Source organism: Arvicanthis niloticus, chromosome 9 (assembly GCF_011762505.2).
Source record: "Arvicanthis niloticus isolate mArvNil1 chromosome 9, mArvNil1.pat.X, whole genome shotgun sequence".
NCBI classification, from domain to species: Eukaryota; Metazoa; Chordata; class Mammalia; order Rodentia; family Muridae; genus Arvicanthis; species Arvicanthis niloticus.
Window position 1 is genome coordinate 60,756,381 of NC_047666.1, and position 17,715 is coordinate 60,774,095.

Genomic DNA, 17,715 nt, shown 5'->3' on the forward strand with positions numbered 1-17,715 from the left:
CCTCTCTCTCTCCTGTCATAGCAGACTCATACCTGAGTACTGCTGATGGGACAGTGGGGAGATGAGGGGGAGCCTTCGTAGACGTGGGTGGGAACCTGTCACTTGTTTAACTGCACAGGGAGATGCTTCTCTTGAAGTTCCTGTCGGTGGGGTGGAAGCTTTGGATTTTGACAGGCAATGAAAATTGTAAGAGAGAAATGACTAACACAGAGACAGAGACAGGGCTTGGCGAGGGCAAGGCACACGCCTAGGCACAGTGCGGAGTCTCCGTTTACAGTGAGCGGCCATGATTTATTGCTGCAGAGGTCTTGGTGTGTTGTCGAATGTGACTTCTGAGAAGGAAGACCAGTCTCACTTCCATTTTATTTCTACTAAATCTTCTGAAACAGACAAAATGTGTATCTTCAACAGGGCCAATCTCTGTGACTTTTGTTCATATGCTTTTATTTATCCATGATTTCTAAGACACTGGGCTTCCTGTTCTCACTTCCCCTCATCGCCCCGTTTCCTTTCTTTAGAAGGGGGCTTATGTATGAGACTGGTGAAGCCCAGTGAAGCTAGTAAAGGGGCAAGATGGGCAGTTCACTAAAGAGCACTTTATTTCTTTGTAAGGAAGAAAAAGGGAGTATAAGGAAAAAAAAGTGTTCTCCAGCACAATGTGCGATGTACTGGAGAGCGTCTGGTGGGGCCGATGTATGTCGAAAGATTTCTCCCTAGGGAAAGGGGTGTCTCCCCAGAGGTGACACACACCTTTGCTCAGGCCCTCCTAGACATCTCTTGCTATTTCTTCCATTCAGGTGTATTCTGCACAGCTTCCCTTTGGTTTCCTTGAGGTCTTACCCTGCAGAGTACCACCTCCTCTCCTAAACACCTTTCCTGGTCATATCTGTCCAAGGTTGGGGAACATAGGCTGAGTTGTACTCCCAGGTGCCTCTGGCTTCTCCATGTCTTGAGAACCATTCTCCCTGGTGGGCAGCTGGAGCAGCTGCCTTGAGCTGGAGACCAGAGGGTGACTTTAGGGCCCTGAGGTTCTAGCTCTCCAGGGTCAGGCTTGCAGAATAGGGCAGTTCAAACCTGATCCCCTTTGGGCCTCAGTTTCCCATGTCATCTGTGACATGGAAAGAGAACTACTTTTATTTTGTTGGTCCGGTGTTGCTGGACATGAAGTATAGTCCTTGTTGTTGTCTTGGGTGATGTGTGCACAGTTGTAGGGGTCACTGCCTATAAGAGGAAATAGGGGAGAGAGCCTAGGAGCAGGACTAGAGGAGAAGCCATTTGTGTCGATCCACCTAGCCTAGGCTTCCTCTCCTCAACCCCATGTTTCTGGTTTGGTGAGCTCTTTATACCACCCATAATGCTTTGCATTGGTGCAGGCTGGGAAGGGGTGTATGGGCTCACAACTTGTTTGGTTTTTTGTTTTTGTTTTGTTTTTGTTTTTTTTTGCATGCTTTCTTAATAAAAAAAAAGAAAAGAAAAGAAAAGAACGTTTCTAGTTTTCATCTTATTGGCACTTCTCTCTAGTTTCTTTTTGCCTGGTTGGGAGAAGAGAAATGTGAAGCAGGGTGTTCTTGTTAGCATCCTGCTAACCCTGTCTTCGTTAGGGTCTACTGATGTGCAGACACCATGACCACAACAACTCTCACAAAGAAAATCATTGAACTGAGGCTGCCTTACGTCTCAGAGGTTCAGTCTATTATAGTCACGGCAGGAAGCATGGCAGCGTGCAGGCACACATGGTGTGGAGAAGGAGCTCAGAGTTCCTTCGTCTCGATCCTCATGCAGCAAGAAGACTGTATGTGTTTCACACAGGGCGTAGCCTAAGCATTTAGGGCTTCAAAGGCCCGCCTCTACAGTGACACACTTCCTCCAACAAGGCCACACCTCGTAACAGTGCCGCTCCCTATAGCCAAGCATCCAAACACTTGGGTGTATGGGGGCCATTTCTCTTCAAAGTACAACCCCTCATCCATCCCTACCACTGGGTTTACTTAGCTTATAAGTGATGGGAAAAAAAAGACTTAGATACATATTTAACATTTTGTGTTTAAAATTCTATTAAGTGAATTTTGTTGGAAGGTTGGTGGGTAGAACAGGCCCACCTTGTTTGCATGTTAGTTTAAAGAGTGGACACAAAGTCCCACTCCTAACCAAGAAGCTATTTGTAATTGATACCTGCTGAAAAAGGAAAAAGAATCACTTTTCTCCAATGGAGCATCACTGGGTATATTCCTATGCAACAATTTCATGATTTTTTTAGTTTTGATTTTTGTTTCTTTAATCTGTGCCTTTTGTTTTTGTATATTTTTGGCTCATTGATTTTCCTTTTTCAGTCTACGTGTCTGTTTTGATTTTTGTCTTGTTTTGCTTTTTTATTTTTTGAGAGAAAATGGAGTTGGGTTGGTAGGGAGATGAGATGATCTTGGAGGAATTAGGAGAGGAGAGAATATGGTCAAAATATATTGTCTAAAGTTTATTTCATTTTAAAAACTTTTGTTTTATATTATCTAATTTAAAAAAAAGATTCAGGATACTACACTGTAGGGGAGAGGTTGGGCCCTTACCTCAGGCCTTCTAGAGAGGAGAGTGTAGATTGGTAAAGGCACTTATCAGAGTTTTAAACTTTAAAATGAGGCGATCCAATTGTAAAGTTCCATTCAGAGCAGAATCCCAATGTAAGCGGAGCTCTTGGAAGAAATCAGTTATTTCCAGAGTTATTGTTCTTTCAGGCTTCACATTCATGTCAAGACTTTTCACTCTACTGCCCTTCACATAACTCAGGGACGGACACGCAGACACCCAGAACCTTAGAGGACCAGAAGGCTGACATTCCTGCTTGCATAGCAGATCTGCAGACAGTCACTCACCATGAGGTTCATTTGTAGTGCTCCCCTGTAGTGCTCCCCGGGTGCCAGAAAAGACCCCAGGTACTGAGATGGCTCAGTTGTTATGAATACTTTCTGCTCTTGCAGATGGCCAGGATTGGGTTCCCAACACCACATATTGATTTACAACCATCTGTAACTCCAGTTCTAAGAGATCTGACACCCTCTTCTGACCTCTATTGGCCCCGGGCATGCATGTAGTACACAGACACACATGTAGGCAAAATGCTCGTACACATAAAATGTAAGAATGAAAAGGATCTCTGAGTTTATGAGCCTTGTAGACAAAGCATTTATTCATAGTGAATATATAATCAGCTCACGCCAGAAAGGCAGAACTGCAGTCTTAGGCCTGAATTACCTCGCCGCAACAAGAAAGACCTTTTAGTGAATTGAAATTTCCACATAATAGTTTTTTATAACAGTTGTAGCCTAAGGCCTTTCTCTCAACAAATGAATAAATGTATCACAAGACTAAATTATATTCCATCTTCTGTCTTTGTAGATTAACTCATTCATCTCAGATCTGCCTATTTGTACAAACAAGCTTGACTTTTCAGTGATTTAACACATGGAAGTATACACGTAAGAATAGATTATGGTGGATTATTGCTTTTTTTTTTTTTAACTAAAGGTTGAGGGTAGTAGTATATATAATAGCTAAGATACAGAATCTGCTTAGGCATTGGTAAATAGTTGGGTAGATAATGGCAGTTGCTACACACAAGTGCATGCACGCACACATCATACACACATGTGTGCACACACACATGCATGCACACACACATGCATGCACACACAATGCAGTATTAGCCATACCAATGAGTGAAATTGTGGTATTAGCAGAAAGGATGGAACCAGAGGACATTATGTAAATGGATACAGAAGTACCACATAGTTTCATATATGAGGGCCAAAAATGTCAACCTGAGCAGGCTGGAGGAGTAGCCTAATCACCATGCATGAAGCCCTGGTGCTGATTCCCAGTACCACATAGGAATGGGCATAGTGTTCCATGCCTAAAAGTCCAGCCCATGGGAGGTGAAGGCAGGAGGATTTGAATTCCAAACTCATTTGGTTTCGTAGTGATTTTGAGGCCAGTGTGGGATTCTTAAGACCTTTTTTTCTTTTCTTTTTAAAGAAATGGACCAGTAAGTAGAGTAATGGTTAGGAAGAGCCTGGAGGTAGAAGTGTGAATGCTGTGTGCATGTGTGAACCTCATTAATATGTACAACTAATATATGTCAGTATAAAAACGAGAGGACAGAAGAAACTCTGTATGTTACTGAAATGTATTGACAGGAAAATTGTGTAGTCAGCTGGGGGTAGGGTGGTGTTCAGTTCTGATACTATAAGGAGATACCTGTGAGTCTGAGGCTATACTGTGCTACTCAGAGACCCTGGCACAAAGGTAAGCAGAACCTGACAACAAAAGGAAGAGAAAAATGGATTAGTCATGAACAGATTAAAATATGATACCAGTCAACACTGGGAAGCTGGGTGAAAATCTGAAAGTAGGTAAAGCAGATAAAATCTTCAAAACAACCTTTCCTTCATATCTACAAAGATCTAAAACGTGTAGCATAAGCACGTTTTAGGCACATCGTGGTAAATATCAGAAGACACAGCTAAAATTTTTGCAAAGGTTATCTCTTGGAAGTAGGGAGAGATGGGGACTACTGGGCACGGGAGAAACAGCCCTTTTGTATTTCATTTATTACATTTCATTATTAATTAGTTCCTTTAAAATTGGATGCATACAGTGCTTTACATTGCCATGGTCCAGACAAACATTGATTTGAAAACAAATCCCATAGAGAGTGTGCCTGATAGTTTTGGCATGTAAGATACCTAGACTCACGTTTAAAATCTTTTGATATTGCTGTCAGAGTGTGCAGTGAGCCTGGAGTGAACAATTGTGGTTCCACCCATCATTTCATTCCTCCTTTCCTTTGACATGAGTTTGGGGAGAAAGGAAAGGTATGTTTAGAATACGGTTTTATTCTATGTGAGGCACAAAGTCTAATGTAAAAAGCTGAAGAAGGTGGGGGCAGGTACATGCTTCCCACTCCTAACCCCAGCAGGAGATGGCAAGATGACCCTGTGTGGAAAACAAAAAGAAGAAATTCAGGAGCCTAAGAAGGCTCCTGGGAACCAGAGGCAAGCTGATCTTTGAGTTTGAGGCCAGCATGATCTACAGAATGAGTTTCAGGACAGCCAGGGCCACTGTCTTGAAAAACTAACCAACCAACCAATCAGCCAACCACAAAAAGCCAAACCAACCAACAAACAAAAAAATAGGACATATATGGCTATATGGACACTTAGCACACACAGGGAAGAGAACGCTCCGAGCTACAACTTCAAAAACACTCCAGGGGTAGGAAAGAGTTTATGTGTGTGTGTATCTGTGCTCACTTAGGGGTAATCCTGGACTTGGGAATTATCTCAGGACGCTTCTAGTAGGTGGCATTTGGCACCATGTTCTGTCCAAGTCTAACTCATCACTCCTTACTTTCATAGACCTTTCCTTACTATGTCTCTTTCCCACTTAAAATCACTGTCACTACCACAAAACTGTACAATAAATGAATATCTTTCACTCAGGACAGTAAGAGGAGTCTTCCGCACAAACTAGAAAATTTAGATGATGCTAAGGAAAAACAAGATTCATACTGGAAACAGATGAGAAAGTTATTCATTGCACATGGCTTAGTCAGGGATGGGAACAGACTAAACCAAATGATGTAAAACTTAGTATTGATGGAAACAGGAAGGCCTGTTAAAGCAGTGGTCCCCATGGGCCAGAGATTCTGAGTCAATGCATCGGGACGGGGCTTGAAAATTTGCATCTTTAATGTTTTCAAATAATGCTGTCAATAAGAGACTTTCCTCTGAGAGTGGCCATATTGTCTAAAGTGTCCCTCTCACATGTCATCCATCACTAGTATTCACCTGAGAACATCTGCTTAGTTCCCCAGCGCCATATCTTCAAACATCTGTACTCATGTTGTTTCTTTTTGAAGAGGCTTTGTCCTGGGTACAGCTGGTAGAATGCGTGAGCTCTTCACTGAAGGCTGCTTCCAGAATGCCCTTTATCGACTGTCTCGCTTTCTTCCTAAAGTCTTTCCCCAAGAGGGCATAAAGGAAAGGGTTGAAGCAGCTATTGGCAGATGCTAAAGCAATGGACATGTGGTCCCAGGGTATCAAAGCTTCCTCCAAGGAACTTCCTGGATCAGCAATCAGTAACAGGACTCCGACAATATGGTATGGAGTCCAGCAGATAAAAAAGACAGTGACTACCGCCATGGCCACCCGAAAGGTTTTGTTCCGAGACTTGGTGAAGTTGGCTTTTCGCATTCTGAAGACGATGAGGCTGTAACAAGTTACCATGATGAAAAACGGCACCAGGAAGCCCAACACCAATCTTGTGATGGTTATTGCCATCATAGGTGTCGACACATGATGGTCATACATGAATTGGTCAGAATAATCATCCTGGAAATCGTGGGGGTATAAATGACCACCAGAAGCAGTAGGGGACAACTCTGAGTGAGCAGAGAGAAAAGCATCAGTGTTTAATGTGGTGGATTTATGATCTTCAACAGAAAATCCACTGGGCATGGCTGCTTTGAGCACATTAGTAGGCTTTCCACCATAATGGGGCTGTTGACTTGCTGAATCTAGAGAGAATGAGTCTTCAGGAGATGTTTGGAATGTTTGTGACTGGAGGGCAGTGGTAGCTGCCCAAAGGTGATCCCTCGCTTGTAGAGAGGAAGGAGCTGACCTGTCATTTATGTGTCCAGTTAGCTGAGCAGTGGAGTTGGCGGTAGAATTGCTTTCTAGTAGATTTAGATCATATATGTAGTCCCCCCAATAGTCAGATGACCTGGAGGAACCAAAATTATAACCACATACACTGTGATTGTCTAGAACGAACAGATCACGGTAGACAAATACGGGCACACACATCACAAAGGCCACCACCCAGACACATCCACAGATGGCGAAGGCTGTTCTCACGTTCCGATGATTCTGGCACCAGATTGGCTTATGTACCATCAGACAGCGGTCCAGGCTGATGGCAGTAAGCAGGAAGACACTGGCAAACATGTTGAGGATAATGACGGATGGGATAAGTTTGCACAGGACCAAGCCATAGGGCCAGTGTCCTCGGAGAATCAGATGAGCCAGGGAGAAGGGCAAGGAAAGGCAGCAGAGGAAATCGGCCAGCGTGAGATGGAGGAACCAGACTGTGTTCACGGTCGTCTTCATCTTTACGCCAGCCACCCACAGCACCAGCCCATTGCCTGGCAGTCCCAATAAACAAGTGAGACTGAGAATGACCATGGAGGCAATGTCTTGTGGTTGAAACAGAGGCTGTGAGTGTAGGTCAGTTGAATTGGTGTCGGCAGCAAAAGACTCCATTGCTCAATCTGCTAAACGATGAAGAAAATGTTAAAGCTCATGTTAAGTTTATAAAAAATACGTACTCTTATGTGATGATGCACTCTCTCAAAGCCAGAGGCCCCCTCAAAGAGCCTCGCTTGCAATCCTTCCTCAGAATAGACACATAATGGCATTCTCTGATAGTTTCAGGTCTATAATATTGATTTAAATGTATATCTAAAAGGTAACTTTATTTGGGAGTCCTCATCAGCTTAAATGTCCTTTTTTGTTACACCTCCCTGCTTTTTTGTTGCTTGATTTTTTTTTTCAGTACACATGCTGGGTAGCACTCTGTTATCGAGATTCAGGCTTACCCTGTGGCTTTCAGCACAGGGTCTCCATATTGTCCCAGCTGTCTGACTTCCAACTGACTGTATGGTAGTACAGACTGACTTGAAGCTAGGATTCCCCCTGCCTCTGTCTTCTGAGTGCTGGCCTGACAGGCATTGCCACCAAGCATTGCAGTGATACATTCTGTTCAGTGTCTGCTGCCCAAATGAATAGATGACTGAATGAGAAAATATACAAAAACTTGTGGACGGACTCTCCCTGATCTGAATCACTAGAGGACTTTACAAAACCTTAGCACACTGACAATAGCATATAAAAGCTGAGATTTGCATAGTTATCAATCAATCAATTAATTAATTAAGTCTATATTTGCATAGTTATCAATCAATCAATCAATTAATTAATTAAGTCTATATTTGTGAGTGTGTGTGTGTGTGCGTGTGTGCACATGTGTGGTCAGAGGACTACTTTTGGGCCTCAGTTCTAGCGTGCACCCACTAGCTGGCCCTCAAGGTTCCTTTCATCCATCTTTTTTTCATGTATGTGTATATTTTAAAAACAAAATTTAATGGGTTTCAATTATAGCATGCATATTAAAAATTGATGGTGATAAAATACACATAGAGCATGAAGTCAAACTTTCTAATTAACTGTTTCAAGTGCACAGTTCAGCAGTGCTTGCCTTAGACACTTTGTATGCAACTGATTTCCAAAATGTACTTATCTAATAAAAACATATATATGTATGCATATGTACACAAATGCACACCTGTGCACACACATGTATGTATGTATGCGTGTATGCATGTATGTATGTGTGTAGGCATGTATGTATGTATGTTTTGTTTTTTAGGACAGGGTTTCTCTGTGTAGCTTTGGCTGTCCTAGAACTTGCTCTGTAGACAAGGCTGGCCCCAACCTGCCTCTGCCTCCTGAGGGCTGGGATTAATGGCATGCACCACCACTACCCAGCTGAAATTGATATTTTAGTGTGTGTGTGTGTGTGTGTATAGCATATTTTGTTTATCTAGTAATCTAACAACAGACATTGGATTGCTTTTACCTTTAGGGCATTTAAATAGTACATTCTCTGCTTTCTATTGCTGTGATAAAAACTGACTAAACCCAACTTGGACAGGAAAGGTTTATTTCCTACATATTCCAGGTCAGTGTCCAGTGAGGGAAGCCAAGGCAGGGAGAGACCTGAAGGCAGAAACCAAAGCAGAGGCTACAGAGGAATATTGTTCACTGGGTAGCATCTCATGTCTACTCACCCTGCCTTCTCATATATCCCAGGACCTGCCCAGAGAGAACAGTGGGCTGGACCATCCCACGTCAATGTTAATAAGAAAAGGATCCACTGCCTTGTCTACAAGCCAATCTGATGGAGGCACTTTCTCAACTCTGGCTTCTAGCAAGTTAGGAGAAGCCACCCAGGACGGCGGCTGTGGACTTGGCTCATAGTACTTTCTAAACTTGCTATTTCAGCTCAAGTCCCCACTTTACATTCATTTAGTTTAAGGGAGATTTAACTTAAGGAATACCAAATTTTTAATCCAATTATTTTTTCCAACCTTGGGTGCTTATTGTTCAGAACAGTCATTCAGTTTTGTTTGTTTGTTTGAGACAGGTTTTTTTTTTTCTTTTTTAAAGATTTATTTATTTATTTCATATGAGTACACTGTAGCTGTCTTCAGACACACCAGAAGAGGGCATCAGAAGCCCATTACAGATGGTCATAAGCCACCATGTGGTTGCTGGGAGTTGAACTCAGGACCTCTGGAAGAGCAGTCAGTGCTCTTAACCACTGAGCCATCTCTCCAGCCTGACACAGTTTTGTGTGTGTGTGTGTGTGTGTGTGTGTGTGTGTGTGTGTGTGTGTGTAGCCCTGGCTTTCCTGGAACTCACTCTGTAGACCAGGCTCGCCTCAGACTCGGGGATCTACCTGCCTCTGCCTCCTGAGGAGAGGCTTGAACCATGCCCAGCTTGAACAATCATTCTTAATTCTCTTCTTCATGGTTTGGGGTTATTTCATTTTCTGCTCTTATTATTCTGCTAAAATTGCATCTGGAACTCAAACCAAGCTTGGCTTCTCTATCGTCCACAGTGCAGAGCTCCGCCGTCTGTCCTCCTGGTCTGTGATATCCTCCCCTAATTCTGAGCACTCAGTCAAATGTATCCTTTCTTCCCACGTCTCATCCTTTCAGATCAATGCTGCTTTATGTTCCTAGGCTGGGCTAATGATTTCCATTTAGAAATCCGCCCCTAGAATGTCTTCTTTCTTCTCTCTACACTTTCTACCCATTAAAATACTTACTCCGCAAGGTTAAACTCGACGATTTTATCTAAAATCTTCTCTTACAATCCTTGAAGAAACGGATTCTTTGGTTTCTCACTTGTACACGCGTGTGCTGACTCGTGTATATGACTGTATAAGTGTGTGGTTGAATCTTTTCTGATATGCTCTATGAGGGGGCACATTTTATCTTAGGTAGTAATTTTTATAGTGACTCTAAACCGTGTGATGGTAAAGACAAGAACTGTTTACAAATGCCTAGTCTCTAGGACTTAGCATATGGATAGATGCTCACCCTTTTTTCTTTTCTTTTTTTTTGTTTTTTTTTTTTTTTTGTTTGTTTTTTGTTTTTTCTGAGGTGAAGCTAGATTATATACACCAGTTGGCCTCCAACTGGACATCCTCTGCCTCGGTCTACCAGATGTTGGGATTACAAGGCATGTACCACCAGGACCAGGAGAATGCTTACCTTTCGGGTTTAAATTTTTTCATTTTCAATTAAATTTTATTTATTTATTTATTTATTTATTTATTTATTGGTTTTTTGAGACAGGGTTTTTCTGTGTAGTCCTGGCTGTCCTGGAACTCACTCTCTAGACCAGGCTGGCCTCGAACTCAGAAATCCGCCTGCCTCTGCCTCCCAAGTGCTGGGATTAAAGGCGTGCGCCACCACTGCCCGGCAGCCTTCTACATTTTTATATTTTATTTTATTTTGGTTTGTTTGTTTTTAAATGTAAGCTCAGACACTTGGAAGTGATTCTGCTGAACTTAACAAAATGTGCGACAGGTCTTACGTAGTAAGCAGAAGTTAAAATAATGAGTCAACAAAATGAAAAAAGAAGAAACGATACCTACTCTCCTCCTTGTCTTTTTCAAGTCCTATCATTCCCTCATGTGAATGCCAAGAGCATGGATCTAGTGTCCCATCCCAACCTTAATGGGTTATTATCCTAAGATACTGAGAGAAAAGCACACTCAGAGACTGCTAGGAACAAAGCAACCCACAGACACCATTTCTCCTCGCTTTGCAGTTTTTGATGCTGAGATTCTGGAAATGGTGTGGCTTTTACATGACCACAGTCAGGGAGAGTCCCAGCTGCCTCACGTAATAACTCCTAGGCCACTGTTCTTTCTACTGCAGGGATCACATAACTCAGAAACTGTGGTCTCAATAATAAAAGTGGACATTAGCAACTTAAAATAATAGAAGTTGAAAGGAACAAAATTCCAATATAAGAGCAACTGAGTTCCATGCTGTGAGTTTTAGTTTAAATGTCACAGATTATCTGCCTTGAAAGTATTTGCAAGTCACGCCCTAAAAGCCATGCAGAACAAAGCCATATTTTACGTTTCCCCAAGTTTTGAGCAAAAAGAAAAGAAAAAATACCTCTATGTTTAAGATTATTAGTTATGCCAGGCAGTGGTGGCGCACGCCTTTAATCCCAGCACTTGGGAGGCAGAGGCAGGTGGATTTCTGAGTTCGAGGCCAGCCTGGTCTACAGAGTGAGTTCCAGGACAGCCAGGGCTACACAGAGAAACCCTGTCTCGGGGAGAAAAAAAAAAAAAAAAAAAATATATATATATATATATATATCAGGATTGAGTTGGCCAGAAGTAATTAAAAAGATAAATAAAATCCTGAAACTAAAATTTAAATTTATTTATGATGAGTAAAAAGTAGATTTAAGTCAAATAATAATTGTAGAATGATAGAAGCAGCTATGATAAGAAACAGTTCAAAGAATGGAAGAGAGATTTACAGAGGGCGACAGAACAAGAATCCACATATGGACATATATGCGAATACAAATAAATGTGCACACCTGTGATCAGTGATGATTGCAGAAACAAAACTAACGGAAGAAAACATGATCAGAGGTCAGGAAAACAGTCATGTTTTATGAAGGGAAATAAATGACATAAATTCATTTTTATTTTCAGAATGAAAATATTAAAAGCCAAGACAAATAGAATGTATAGTATTTACAAAAAAAAAATACAAGTAGACATGGAGATAAGACAGGAGAAATAAAAGTTAGCGAAAGAACCAGATATGATTGTGCATACTTTTTTTTTTTTTTTTCAAGACAGGGTTTCTCTGTGTAGCCCTGGCTGTCCTAGAACTCACTCTGTAGACCAGGCTGGCCTCGCATCTGCCTGCCTCTGCCTCCCAAGTGCTGGGATTGAAGGCGTGCGCCACCACTGCCCGGCTGTGCATACCTTTTAATCCCAGGAGAAGAGATATATCTTTGTGAGTTTAAGGCTAGCCAGGTCTATGTAGCGAGTTCCAGATCAGCCAAGGCTATATGTAAGACTCTCTAAAAAATAAAAATTTTAGGGAAAGAAAAGAAGGAAATAGGAGATAAGGAACTTGAAACCATTGTACATGAATAGCAGGCTAAACTAAGCACGAGCACAAGGCTTATTTATGTTTTCTTACCACGAACGCTGAGGTGGGATCCAAAGGCTCCAGGATGATCTGCCAGTCACCAACGCATCCCGTCTGGACCCGCCGGAATGCAGTCGTGAAGTGCGTTGGACAAGCTGCTGAGCACGTACTTTTCCCAGAGTAAAGGGAACTCGGGGTTGAGACTGTTATCTGACTGCACAGGAAGGGCCTTGTCATGAGTCACCTCTTAAACTTAGCTAGCATAGATAAGAGAAGCAGGACAGAGGACGGTGGGTGGAGGAGGACGATCAGGACACAGATACTTCCTGCAGGAACCTGTCGTCCTAGCTACAAGATGCGGAGAAGCAGGCAGGCAGGCAGAAATTTGAGGCTTGTCTGTGCTACCGAGTGAGATTTTTTCTTTTAAATTTACATTACCTTTATATAAGTAAGTGTGTGTGTGTGTGTGTGTGTGTGTGTGTGTGGTTGCTCACAGAGGCCAAGAGAGGATGCTAGATCTCTTGGAACTGGAACCTTATGTGGATGCTGGGAACTGAGGGGCCTCTGCAAGAGCAAGAACTGTTCTTAACCTCTGAGCCATCTCTCCAGCCCCATAGAACGAGGTGTTTAAAAGATTTATTATTTTTTTTATATGTTAGAGTCTCTCCCTCTCCCGTCTCCCCCTCCCCTCTCCCCTCCCCTCTCTTCCTTCTCCTCTCTCCCCTCTCTCCTCCCCTCTCTCCCCTGTCCCCTGTTCCCTCTCCCCCTCCCCCTCCCCTCCCTCTCTCCTCCCCTCTCTCCCCTGTTCCCTCTCCCCCTCCCCTCCCTCTCTCCTCTCCCCCTCCCCTTCCCCCTCCCCCCTCTCCTCTTCCCTCTCCCCTCTCCCCTCTCCCTTCCCCTCTCTTCCTTCTCTCTCCCCTCTCCCCTCCCCTCTCTCCCCGTCCTCTGTCCCCTCTCCCCTCTCCCCATCCCCCTCCCCTCTTCCCTCCCCTCCCCTCTTTCCCCTTTCCCCTCTCCTCTCTCCCTCCTCCCCCCTCCTCCTCCTTCTCCCCCCTCCCCCTCCCCCTCCTCTCTCCCCCTCCCCTCTCCCCTCTCCCCTCTCCTCTCTGTGTATGCCATATTTGTGCCTGGTACCCATGGAGGCCAGAAGAGGGCACGGGGGTCCCTGGAATTGGAGTATTAGATAGTTGTCAGCCACCCATTTGGTGCTGGGAACCCAAATACGCAGCCATCTTTCCAGCCTCTACAGAGTGATTTTAAGGCCACCTTGAGAAAGTTAGCAAGAGCTTATCTCAAAAAACAAAAACAAAAAAACAAACAAACAAAAAACAAAACAAGTAATGAAAGATCTAGGAATATAGGTCATTGGTGAGCACTTGTCTAGTATGTCCTAGACTCTGTTTTTAATCCCCAGGACAGGAAAAAACTATGCGTGTGGTGGGACAATCGGAGATGGCTATGATCAAGATACATTGCATGTATATGCATTTGTTTAAGAACACATTTAACAAAAAAAGATGGCAGAGTTGGGGTGGGAGGTGTAGCATAACTTTTTTGCAACCTACTTTTAATAAGGGTTCAACCTCTTCTCTAGCCCACCACCCAGAGAAAAGTTATTAGGATATGGGGGAATGGACCTGTTCAGCAAGAGTTCTTTGGGAGTGAGCTCCATCTTCTTTCTCAGCAGTTCATTCCCATGGCAAACACCAAATACTCAACAGCTGTGGACCAGTCCTCTAGTCAGGCAGATAACACACATGAACTGGCAGCTTCAACCCGGTCCTCTCCTCAGGCAGACACCAGATACAAACGCCAACTGGCCTGAGGCAAGGCCACTAAGGCTGGCCAGCTGCTCCAGGAACCTAAGTTCTTGGGGGAGTTTCTCTCAATGGCTGTGTTACAATTTGAGCTCAACAACTTTCATTTACTATATAAAGTAAATGAAGAATAGTGAGGCCGAGCAAGCCAAACCAAGGCTCTGCGCTGTCTGTGGGGCCATAATTACACTCCGTCCCCAAGCCTCCTTTCACGAGTTTGCTATATCAAAACCTTTCACCTGTGTCTGCTTCAGGACAACATTCTCTCACGTGTTTACTTTAGCAAGACATCCTTTCACCTGTGTGCCCCCAGCAAACTATCATTTGACATAACTAACTTTCCAAAGAAACCAGAAGTTTCCATTTCAGGAGGGTTTGAGGAGGAATGCTGTAAAAATACATTTAATTAATCTCAAATAGCATTGCTTTTATACTTGATACGTGGATAAAGTGTGCTATGCCAAAATGAGAATGAGTTAAGATGTGTTCTGATCTCTGTAGATTTACACACACACACACACACACACACACACACACACACACACACACACACCTACCTGGAATATAAACATTCTTTGAATATAAATGGAAACAAAATGGAATGCAATGGCTATGGATGTGTTTGCTTGTGGGAATCTCGGAAGAAAGTTCGAGAGAAGTGACTAAACAAGCTCCTGAGTGATTACAGGGCTTGTGGGGAGGGTGAGGAGGCTCTGGATGGAGGAAGCTGTGCTCCGGGCTAGGATGAGAGATAATACACCAGGCTCCTGACCCTAGCCTGCAGCCCTGGGGCTGCATTTCACCAGGTGAAGGGGAGGCCCTGCAGGCATTCCTGCAGTAAAGGTCAACCAGGCAGGTGGCCCACATCTGTAAGACAGCACGTGGGATGCTGAGGTCAGGAGGAGGTTTTAGGCAGCGGGAGCTACAAAGTGATATATATATATATATATATATATATATATATATATATATATATATAGACACACATATAAAGCTGATTTTGACAGAGGCTCCAGGTCATACTGATCAACTCTTTCAGAAAGTTCAAAGTTGTTTAACTTTGCCTCGTTTCTTTTAAGCAAATAATCTGGGATTTGTTTTGTTTTGTTTTGTTTTCGAGACAGGGTTTCTCTGTGTAGCCATGGCTGTCCTGGGACTCACTCTGTCGACCAGGCTGGCCTCGAACTCAGAAATCCACCTGCCTCTGCCTCCCAAGTGCTGGGATTAAAGGCGTGCGCCACCACCGCCTGGCATCTGGGATGTTTGAGAGACAGAAAATCTAAAAAAAAAAAAAGCACAAGAGTTGAATAATATCCATTAACTTATTTTTAGTGTTATTTTTACCTACTTAAAACAGTATGGACATATAGATACACTGAGATAATATTAAAGTATAAAGAGTTAAAAAAATGAAAACCTTTTTACTTCCTAGTCTACTTCTAATAACCATTTTTGATAAGTTAGTGTCAATCTTCTTGAATTTTTTTCTAAATACAGCAAATATATTTTTTCTTAAAAGTAGTTTTTAACAGAATGTAACATAGTTGATATGTGATTTTATGGCTCGACTGTCCACTGAACTCATCAGAACTTATCCCTGAGTCTCTGTATAGTTGCATTATTTATTTGTGTGTGTGTGTTTTCCCCTCCAATATTTGGAAACATTGAATAATGAAGGTATTAAGAAGGCATACGAAAATAGGATTACATTATGTGAATATTCATACATGTTCATATGTAGTCACATTAAATATATATTGCAGGGCTGGAAAGATGACCCAGTGGTTAAGAGCACTGACTGCTCGTCTAGAAGTCCTGAGTTAAATTCCCAGCAACCACATGGTGGCTCACAACCATCTGTAATGAGATCTGAGGCCCTCTTCTGGTATGTCTGCAGACAGCTACAGTGTACTCATATACATAAAATAAATAAATCTTAATATATATATTATATATAAATATATATTATATATTATATATATAAGAGAGAGAGAGAGAGAGAGAGAGAGAGAGAGAGAGAGAGAGAGAGAGTTTATTATCATGGTCAAACATTAAATTAGAAGGATTAAACTAAAAACTAAAGTTTCTGAACACCCAAAAAAATTTTTTAAAAAAGATTTATTTTATGCCTGGCAGTAGTGGCGCATGCCTTTAATCCCAGCACTTGGGAGGCAGAGGCAGGCGGATTTCTGAGTTCGAGGCCAGCCTGGTCTACAGAGTGAGTTCCAGGTCAGCCAAGGCTATACAGAGAAACCTTGTCTCAAAAAACCGGAAAAAAATTATTTCATTTAATATTTTTAAAATTAAATTTTATTTTTTTCTGTTTGGTAGTTTTGTCTGTATGTACATCTGTGCATTGCTCTGTACCTGGTGCCTACAGAGGTCAGAAGAGCGCATTGGATCCCCTGTAACAAGAGTTATAGACAGTTGTGAGCCACCATGTGAGTGCTGGGAATTGAACCTGGGTCTTCTGTAAGACAGGTAGCCAGTGCTATTAGCTGCTAAATCATCTCTCCAGCTCCTAGACTTTTTTTTTTTTTTTTTTTTTTTTTTTTTTTTTGAGTGTTTTTCTGTGTAGTCCTATCCTGAAATTCACTCTATAGACCAGGTTAGCCTCAACTTCAGAGATCTGACTGCCTCTGCCTGCTAAGAGTTGAGACTAAAGGTGTGCGCCACCACTGCCCTGAGATTTAGCTTAATTTTAATTGTGTGCATTTGTGCGTGTCTGTGTGAAACTGTGCTTGTGAGTGCAAGTGCCCAAGGAGGTGTCCAAAAGAGGGCACCGGATCTTTATGGAATTGGAATTACAGGTAGTTGTGAATTGGAGGACGTAGGTGCCAGGACAGGAAATCAGGTCCTCTGCAAGAGCAACGCCTGCTCGCTCGGACCTCCCCAGCGTGACCGCTCTATCTTCTAAATAAACACAAATACAAAAAGTAACATTTACATACCATACAAACACAAACATGGACTTCCACTTTGAGTCATTGTTTTCTTTTAAATTTTATTTGGGTGGTTGTATATTCAAGAGTGAATGTGCACATGTGTGTGAGGTATGTGTGTACATATGTGTGTGTGCGTGGCTGTGTGTGCCTGTGAGCGTACTTGGAGAGACTAGAGAAAAATGCTGGGTGTCAGGTGTTTGGCTTCGTAACTCTCTACTCATTCTTTTTGAGTTAGGGTCTGTCAGCGAACCTGAAGCTAGGCTGGGCATCCAGCAGGCCCCAGAATTTTATTATCGCCAGACTCTCTAGGGCTAGGATTTACAGGCACGGGCAAGGCTATGCCCAGTTTTGCATGCAGGAGCTGGGACCCAAACTCAGCTCCACAAGATTGTTTAGTAAGTGTTCTTACCTTCTCAGCCATTTCCCCAACGTCTTCCATGCTGTGGTGGTTTGAGTGTTATGTTCCCTTTACGTTCAGGGCATTTGCATACTTGGTCCCAGTTAGTGGCTGTTTGGGTAGGACGTAGGGGGCGTGGCCTTAATGAAGGAAGTAGGTCACTGGGGAGTGGGCTTTGAGCTTTCAAAAAGACTCCGTTTTGAGTAACTTTCTCCACTTGCTTTTGGTAGGTAGAGGGTTGAGCTCTCA

At 42.8% G+C, this 17,715-nt stretch overlaps 1 protein-coding gene across 2 annotated transcripts; it reads right to left on the reverse strand.

The window, feature by feature from the left end:
- Positions 1 to 3,150: 3,150 nt before the first annotated feature.
- C3ar1 (complement C3a receptor 1) lies at positions 3,151 to 12,515 on the reverse strand. 2 transcript variants are annotated; one of them, XM_034512105.2, is made up of 2 exons: positions 12,359 to 12,515; positions 3,151 to 7,318 (listed from the first exon to the last, which is right to left on the reverse strand). In XM_034512105.2, the coding sequence occupies exon 2, from the start codon at positions 7,308 to 7,310 to the stop codon at positions 5,874 to 5,876; it is 1,437 nt and encodes a 478-aa protein (XP_034367996.1). In that variant the 5' UTR covers positions 7,311 to 7,318; positions 12,359 to 12,515; the 3' UTR covers positions 3,151 to 5,873. The 2 variants fall into 2 exon arrangements, with proteins under 2 accessions (XP_034367996.1, XP_034367998.1); XM_034512107.2 differs by having other exon boundaries at positions 3,151 to 7,321; positions 12,359 to 12,514.
- Positions 12,516 to 17,715: the final 5,200 nt, after the last annotated feature.

Coding starts and splice junctions, on each gene's coding strand:
- C3ar1 (XM_034512105.2), bottom strand. CDS start 7,310: ATGGAGTCTTTTGCTGCCGACACCAATTCAACTGACCTACACTCACAG.